At 32.1% G+C, this 9308-nt stretch overlaps 1 protein-coding gene across 1 annotated transcript in view; it reads right to left on the bottom strand.

Annotated features, from left to right (window-relative positions):
- Window positions 1-9308, bottom strand: part of LOC107748093 (sex comb on midleg-like protein 2) — a gene marked incomplete at its 5' end in the record, with an annotated part of 21121 nt that overhangs the window by 8458 nt on the left and 3355 nt on the right. Inside the window, 5 exons of the mRNA XM_016562753.1 lie at window positions 491-630; window positions 1757-1918; window positions 2003-2206; window positions 4094-4220; window positions 4332-4630. Of these exons, the coding sequence (XP_016418239.1) occupies window positions 491-630; window positions 1757-1918; window positions 2003-2206; window positions 4094-4220; window positions 4332-4630 (932 nt within the window). The remainder of the gene's footprint in view (window positions 1-490; window positions 631-1756; window positions 1919-2002; window positions 2207-4093; window positions 4221-4331; window positions 4631-9308) is intronic.

The raw sequence follows: 9308 nt of genomic DNA, 5'->3' as shown, positions 1-9308 counted from the left end.
GTAGTACCCATGTCATTATACACATTTGTGTCCTCATAAACCATATATACCTGTACACAAACGCACACACGCACACACACATAACTCTTCATAATTCAATAGAAATTCTGGTCCCTCTTTATATTAGGTGGTCTTAACTACTATGTACTTACATTTAAATTAAGTAATTATATCTGTAATTACATTTATAATTACACTGTTGACCCATCCCTTACACCTTAACCCACCCTTAAACCTACCCATACCACCAAACCTGTCCCTAACCTCACCTGTATCCCACCTCAATATCAGCAGAAGTGTTTTGCAATACAATATGAACACAGTAAGTACATTGTACTTATTTTTTGATGTAAGTACATAGTAGTTAAGGCCACCTGAAATAAAGTGGGACTGAAATTCTTTTCATATTCCTTTAGAAATCGCACTGAACAAAACCGTTCTATTAGATAAACGACTTAAATAAATGCAGCATGTAATCTCAAAAGTTAACGTTTGCTGTACCTTCTGATGGGTGTGTGTCTGTGTGCAGGAGTTTCGGGGAGAGAGGAGCGCAGTACGGCGGAGAGTCTCTGGAGATCCGCTTCACACCTCTGTTCAGAGACGGACCGTCTGACAACATCTCCTCTTTAACTAAACAAAACACACACAAAAATAACATCAAACTCAATCATGTACTCGCTACTGTCCTCCCAAATCTGTATGACTGACTTCTGTGCAACACAAAAGAGTTTAGAAGATTGTCACCAGTGTTATTTTAGTATTATTAACACACCAGTTTAATAGTATAGTATTAATATTTTCTGTTTTCATTTTAGTGTTAGTCATTTTATGTGCTTTTGTCATTTTATTCATTTTTAGTTTTATTTACAATATATACTATTATAGTATTTATTAATATTTTGAATTGGCTTATATTTTTATCTTTTTAGATTTAATTTAAATTTTAATATTTTTATGTGCTTTGTCATTTTTCTTACTTTTAGTATTATTTCTATAGTATTACATTTACATAGCTTTTAATTTTAATTTTAATTTTTTTAATTTACATTTTAATGTTTTAGACATTTTTATTTGTTTCTAGTATTCTTTTGATACAATTATAGTATTTATTCATATTTTGTATTAGTTTTTATTTTCAGTTTAATTTTAATTTGGTTTTAGTAGTTTTATGTTTTTGTTTGCATATTTTCAGTTTTTTTTGTAGTAATTTTGTGTTTGTCATTTTATTAGTTTTTAGTACTATTTATATACTATTATAGTATTTATTAATATTTTAAATGAGCTTATTTTCATTATTTATTTTAGTTTTAGTAAATTATTTGCTTTTTTTGTTTTATTAGTTTTTTGTATCATTTATATACTATTATAGGATTTATTAATATTTAGATTTTTTATTAGTTTAATTGTAATGTGTTGTAATCTTATTTAATTCATTTTATTTAGCAAATTTTATTTTATTAATATTTTGAAATGGCTTGTATTGATATATTTTCAGTTTATATTTTCATTTTAGTTTATTTCGTTTTTCACCTTGTATTTTATTTAATATTTATATTCCTCTTCAAACGAGAATGATTTTTATTAGTTTTAGTCAACAATACATTAGTTAACATTTGGCCTAACAACTTAAGCAACTTGAGGGTGAGTAAATGAAGAAATTATTTTTTAGTTAATTATTCATAAACAAAATAAAGTGACACTTCACAGCATCAGAATACCAGACACTCTTGTGGCCAGTCTGAGCCCATAAATATACCTGATTTAGCACGGTCATAGGTGTTGTGTGGACTGAACGGTTGACTGCTGAACAGATTATCACACTGCAGGTGTCGACACACTCGCTCCAGGAAGCGCAACACAAACCCGGCGCTCGACGCTGATGGCAGCTTCACCAACCGCTTCCCGCCATCTGTTCGGACTAGAGAGACAAACCAGTACTTCATTATTGTGAGTGTTTTAAAATCATATCGAATCAGTTTTGTTGTTAAACACTCATCAGTACCTCTGACCACCTCTCCTCCACCGCCTTGGCTCTGCAGGCATCCCAGAAGCACTTTGGGCTGATACGCACAGTCCAGGCAAGCCTGAACCGTCTGCTGCAGAACCAGATTCACCGCCTCCGGCCCAAAGTGATCCGGCAGTCTCTGAACCTGCTTACGGTCCAGATGTGGGCCGCAGTTCCCGTGTTTGTTAACATATACGCACACTGATGGAAACGGACAGTACAGGCATGTGTAAACATTACTGTACAGAAACATTATGACCAAATGCATTAAAATGGATCTGAACAGATTATTGTGGTTATCTAGTCTTATCATAGTGGTTACATAGTCTGATTACTGCAGTTACTGTATATAGTCTACTTATTATGGTTATGCAGTCTGATAATTGTGGTTATATAGCCTGATTACTATAGTTATAATGTCTGATTATTGTGGTTATGTAGTCTGATCAAAGTGGTTATATAGTCTGATTACTGTAGTTATAATGTCTGATTATTGTGGTTATGTAGTCTGATCAAAGTGGTTATATAGTCTGATTACTGTAGTTATAATGTCTGATTATTGTGGTTATGTAGTCTGATCAAAGTGGTTATATAGTCTGATTACTGTAGTTATAATGTCTGATTATTGTGGTTATGTAGTCTGATCAAAGTGGTTATATAGTCTGATTACTGTAGTTATAATGTCTGATTATTGTGGTTATGTAGTCTGATCAAAGTGGTTATATAGTCTGATTACTGTAGTTATAATGTCTGATTATTGTGGTTATGTAGTCTGATCAAAGTGGTTATATAGTCTGATTACTGTAGTTATAATGTCTGATTATTGTGGTTATGTAGTCTGATCAAAGTGGTTATATAGTCTGATTACTGTAGTTATAATGTCTGATTATTGTGGTTATGTAGTCTGATCAAAGTGGTTATATAGTCTGATTACTGTAGTTATAATGTCTGATTATTGTGGTTATGTAGTCTGATCAAAGTGGTTATATAGTCTGATTACTGTAGTTATAATGTCTGATTATTGTGGTTATGTAGTCTGATCAAAGTGGTTATATAGTCTGATTACTGTAGTTATAATGTCTGATTATTGTGGTTATCTAGCCTTATCATAGTGGCTATATAATCTGATTATTAAGGTCATATGGTCTGATAACTGTGGTTACATAGTCTGATTAATGTAGTTATAATGTTTGATTATTGTGGTTATCTAGTCTTATCATAGTGGCTATATAGTCTGACTATTAAGGTCATTTGGTCTGATAACCGTGGTTACATAGTCGGATTACTGCAGTTACTATATATATTCTACTTATTATGGTTATGCAGTCTGATAATTGTGGTTCTATTGTCTGATTACAGTAGTTAAAATGTCTGATTATTGTGGTTATGTAGTCTGATCAAAGTGGTTATATAGTCTGATTATATGGTCTGATAATTGCAGTTACGTAATCTGATTACTGAAGTTACTGTACATAGTCTACTTTTTATGGTTATACAGCTTAATAATTGTGGTTATATATATTATATATATAGTTATATATTATAATGTCTGATTATTGTGCTTATGTATTCTGTTCATAGTGGCTATATAGTCTGATTATTATGGTCATAGTCTGATAATTGTGGATGCAAAGTCTGATTACTGCAGTTGCTGTATATAGCCTACTTATTATGGTTATATGATAAATGTGGTTATATAGTCTGATTATTATTGTCATAGTCTGAATTAAATATAGTCTGATTATTGTGGTTATTTAGTCAGATAATATAATCTGATCATCTTGGCTATGTTATGTGAATATTGTGGTTATGTAGTCTGTTTACTTTAGGTATATTGTCTCATTTTGGTTATGTAGTCTGATTATTAGATCCTATGGTCTGATAATTGTGGTTTTTGATTACTTAACTTTTACAGTCTTATTATGGTTACATAAACAGATTATTTACCTCTGGTAAAATAATCTGATCACTGTGGCTACGTAGTCTGATTATTGTGGTTATGTAGTCATATAGTGTTCAAGAAGTCAGATTTTCCTCTCTTTTGTGGCACACTAGCAGTTATATTTGTAAACAAGCTCATTTTATTACCAGTAGACACCACAGATGAGGGGGATCCCAGAGGAGAGAGTCCATCGCTGGGCATCTGAGTCATGGGTACCCTGGAGTCTGAGCTGGCTGCTATAGACATGGCACTCTGGAGGAGTCTGGGCTTCCTCTGAGAAACAAAAACACTATCTGCTTAAGTATTTCACCAAATGACACCCTCCGCAACCTTATCTAATGTGACAGTCCTTCATAAATCCACACAAATGTCCTTTAATGCTACCTTACTGCCCGGTTTAGGTCCCCTCTTCTTGTATGGACGCAGGGGATGCTGGGAAATGGGCGTGGTTTGGGGCGTGGCTTCTCCTTGATCTTCTGTGTCCTGGGCTGCAGTGGAAGCGGCCAGGGCTTTCAGCAGCGCGATGGTCTCGCTTTTCGGCCGCCGTCCCCTAATGCCCTTCCGCACAGGGAGTTGAGGAAGAGGAGTCGGCAGGCGGTAAGGAGACGGCATGGAGCGCCGGGGCGGTTTAGGGTTAGAGGAAGAGGATGAGGAAGGTGTAGGACCCGGTTTTGGAACGGTGACTGCAAAATGGGAAAAATAAAGGAAAATTTAAATAATAATAAAAAAATGCTTATGTAGTCTGATCATAACTGATATATAGTCTGATTATTGTGGTTATGTAGTCTGATCATAGTAGTTATATAGATGATTATTGTGGTTACATAATCTGATTACTGCATTTGCTATATATAGTCTAATTGTGGTTATATAGTCTAGATTACTGGAGTAACTATATATAGTCTACTTACGGTTATATAGTCTGATTATTGTGGTTATATAGTCTACTTACAGTTATGTGGTTTTATTATTGTGGTTATATAATCTGATTACTGCAGTAACTAAACAGTCTACTTATTATGGTTATATAGTCTGATTAATGTGGTTATATAGTCTGATCACTGCAGTAACTATATATAGTCTACTTACGGTTATATAGTCTGATCACTGCAGTAACTATATATAGTCTACTTACGGTTATATAGTCTGATCATAGTGGCTATATAGTCTGATTATTGTGGTCGTATGGTCTGATAATTGTGGCTACATATGGTTTTATATAGTCTGAGTACTGCAGTTACTGTGTAAAGTCTACTTATGTTATACAGTCTAATTATTGTAGTTATTTAGTCAGATAACTTGGCTATGTTGTCTGATTGTTGTGGTTATATTATGTCATTATTTTGGTTATGTAGTCTTGGTTAAGTAGTTTGGTTATGTATATTGGTAGATTATTGGGTCTTATGGTCTGATGATTTTGGTTTTATAGTCTGATTACTAAAGTTCTACTGTATAGTTTATTTATGGTTATATAGACTGATTATTTTGGTAGATAACTGTGGCAGTATAATCTTATTGTCATGCCTCTGATTGTTTCATGAATCTGTCACAATGTGATGCATACAAAGAGGCTGTTATTGCATGTTTCTTTGATATTTATTGCTAGAAAACAGGGCCTATGTCCCAAATTTTATTAACAAGTATTGCAAAAACTGCAAATAAAATACCTGCATTTAGAATGAATATAGAATAGAATGAAAAGAATCCCACGCTCATTAAGACATTTCATGCAGTCTTCTATTTTCTAATTAGAATTCTAACTTAAGAGACTTCTAATTTAAGTGTGTTGGTCTGTCTGATGTGTGTGTCTCAGTTAAACGCATTTTTCTAGTCGTCGGTCTTTACTGTAAACACTCTCACCACTTTCCTCTCCGTCTGTCCCGTTTCTCTGGTTATTCTCCATCTTTTCTCACAGATGTGCGTGTCTACGTGTGTGATTAGTTTATTTTCACACAAACTCTCGAATCCCTCCTGACCCGCGCGGCTCGCTTGCTAATTATCTCATTTACACATAATTACTTGGATGGGCTACAAAAAAACAAACAGCGCAGGTCATTCAATATTATCCAGATCCAAAACAAATCCTTTAAACAAATGTCAGTAATTCGCAACACAACATGCGGTGCGGAATTACAAACACTGCAACACAAGATTCGGAGGTTTGTATAATTTGGGGAAAATTTTCTGCAAACTCCAAATGAATTCCAGCTGCGGGCAAATGAACATTAATGGAAACGTGTATATCATCATCTATGGCTCAGACTGACTCCATTCAAAACACCAGATCTGGATTCAATCCAAGCTAATTCATGACTTCAGTGTGTGTTTTATTTTACAGACCATTATAAAATCATTCTGGATTCTGTTCGGTCAAATAAAGCGTTTTCTGAAGACTGTCATTACTTTCGCGATCCATTCTTGTTAGTATGAGAGTGAAATGTTCACCTTCAGTAGCAAAAATGACATTATGTATTGCACACAATATACCTGTACGTGCTAACTAGATTGCCAGTATGCTATCCCAATCATAACCTATATTTTTGGAGGGTCCACATGTGAAATTTAAAAGATTAAATACGGATCGCAAATCTGAAAACCCAGTCAAATGCATCAGTCTTGCTGTGAGAGCTTTACTCAATACCGCTAACTGTAGACGCAATTATGATAATTAATCATTCCTAGTTAGTCCTAATTAAATCATTAGAATTCAGCGTGAGATTGTTCACAACAGTGAAGGCGGGGTCATTGTGTGGGTTGTCACGACAACAGGAATGATTGACAGTTAAGCTGAACTTGTTATTGTTAACAAACTATTTAAAACACTTTTGTTAGTCGAAATACAGCTGAAAAAATATATAAATATGAATATATGATGAAAAGTTTAAACTTAAATGAAAATGAGAAATGTTGCCTTAATTGGCCACTAAATGAAAAAATATATGTTGAAGTTGGAAGTTAGAAATATATATATAAAAAAAAGATGAAAGCTCATAACAAATTTACTAAAATGTAAACTAAAAATAAAAAATAAAAATAAATCAATTCAAAATCCTAACTAATACTATAATAGTTAACAAATAATGTTAAAATAACAATGAAGATGACTGAATGTTGAAGTACTAAAATTACTAAAACAAATAGAAATATAAAAAAAACTAATACAAATGACAAAAGCATTAAACAAAATTACTAAGACTTAAACTAAATAAAAAATAAAAACTGAAAATATAAAAACACAACTAATCTTAGTAAGTATTATAGCTCTAAATAATACTAAAATAGCACTGAAGCTAACACATTAAATGATTCTTATTTTATTTCTTATGAAATAATCATTCTTTTTTTGTTTTGTTTCAATCAATATATTTATATTTTATTTCAGCCCAGATGAGGTTTGAGTTTAGGCCAGATGGAAACATACCATAGAATAGACCAAATTATGATTGCATTAAGTTTTAAAGGCTGAAACTGCGAAAGAGACGCTTTAAGAACAGCTCAGAGAAATAGACAGCCTTGATTGAGACTGAAGGAGAAGTGCTTTCATCTCAGAAGGTCTTCCTCGCACAGCAGTCCTGTGAACCTGAGGGTGTTTATGGGTGAACTGTAGCGCGCCCTGCTGCTCACACAAGCAGTTTACACCTCTTTATTTTCTGCCTTTAATTGATAGAATACAGAAAAGCACAGGAACCAGTGGTATTTTAGTATTATATGATATCATAGTACTTATAATATTTTGAGTTACCTTTTTAAAAAAAAAATAGATTTTCAGTTTTCCTTTTTATTTCTGTAAGTAATTTTTATTTGCTTTTGTCATTTTTTATAGTTTTTAAAATATATATATTTCTATTTAGCTTTCATTTATTTTTATTTCAGTTCTAGTTTTACTCATTTTAGTACTTCAACTTGTTTTTATTGCAGTTAGCTGTCAAGGCATTTAGTTTTGATGCACTAAGTAACTTTTTGTCCTCTAGCAATTAATGAATAAAACTGCATTCATCTTGAGGAACAACATTGTTTTTAAAATGGGTGATTTGGTGTCTTATAGTTTTCATATTTTGAATTTGTTTTTATTTCTATATTTTCTGTTTTCATTTGAATTTTAGTTAACATTCTAGTAATTTTGTCAATTTTATTAGTTTTTTTGTTTGTTTGTGTAATACATCTACATATATATTTTTTATTTTTATTTCAGTTTGTTTTGAGAAAAAGAGAAATGTTGCACTGACAACTAGCTGAAATAAAATAAGTTTACTTATCCAAAATAAAAATCCATTAAGCTTTATCCAAATTGACTTTTTAACAAGTTCAGTCCAGTGTTATTTTATCAAATTGTGATACTATTACAGTTTTTACTAACATTTTGAATGAGTATTTATTTATTTATTTTTAGTTAAAAGTTTTAGTAATTTTGCTGTGTGTTTTTGTCATTTTTATTTCAGTTTTGGCTTTAGTTATTTTAGTACATCAAGTTTAGGTTTTTCTATTTCATTTCATGTTTAATGTAATCTAATTATTTACTTAATATTTTTTATTTTATTTAATATGTAGTGTTTATTTTCATTTTCAGTTGATTTTATTTTATTTATTTTTTTAAAGTAACAATTTTTTTAATGGTTTTGTGTGGGATTCAAACCTACAACCTTTCCAGACCACAACTCAGAGATGCAAACAGGTAAGGGGGAAAAAAGGTGAGAACATTGCGTGAATCGGAGGCATGCTCCACACGGGATTTCTTTTAAAGATATTTGCTTTACATGCTCATTTGTAGTTACTTTATATATATATATATTTTAAAAAAAAATTTTTTTTTTTTTTACCTTATATGTCCAACTCTAATTTTTCAAAAACAAACAAAAAAACAACAAAATTTTTTAACATCTTGTTGCAACATTTTACAAAAATCAAGACTGAATATATTTGTTCAAAATCCCATGTTATAAAAGATGAAGTGCTATGCAGGCTATTAAAGACAATATTGGCTGATTAGACAGCAATGCTGACCTTAAATGCAAAATGTTTGCCCTCTCTCTCTTCACCGTTCCCACATCTCAGACCTCAAATACATAAAATATTACCCTTTTAGATGTAGTTTTTGAAGTAAAGAGTAAAGAAAATACTTTACAAAACTTACTGAAACAACCAGGGACCAGTTGCATACTAGTTTGACCAACTAGCAGTTGCCAAGGTGTACAATGCAAATACAAATAAGACCAGTCTACCTTTTCATAACTGAATTTGAAAAGTTAAGACCAGTCTTGAAGGAAAAAAATTAGATGACTAACTTTTTAAGACTAGTCAGACTAACAGTTCTTTATTTACCCTTGTTAGATCACAAGTACCCTTGTAAGACCCCCCCCCCCC

The sequence above is a fragment of the Sinocyclocheilus rhinocerous genome, unplaced genomic scaffold (genome assembly GCF_001515625.1).
Source record: "Sinocyclocheilus rhinocerous isolate Xijiao unplaced genomic scaffold, SAMN03320098_v1.1 scaffold6644, whole genome shotgun sequence".
Lineage (NCBI taxonomy): Eukaryota > Metazoa > Chordata > Actinopteri > Cypriniformes > Cyprinidae > Sinocyclocheilus > Sinocyclocheilus rhinocerous.
Note: the sequence above shows the minus strand (reverse complement) of the source record. Positions and strands in the feature narration are given on the sequence as shown.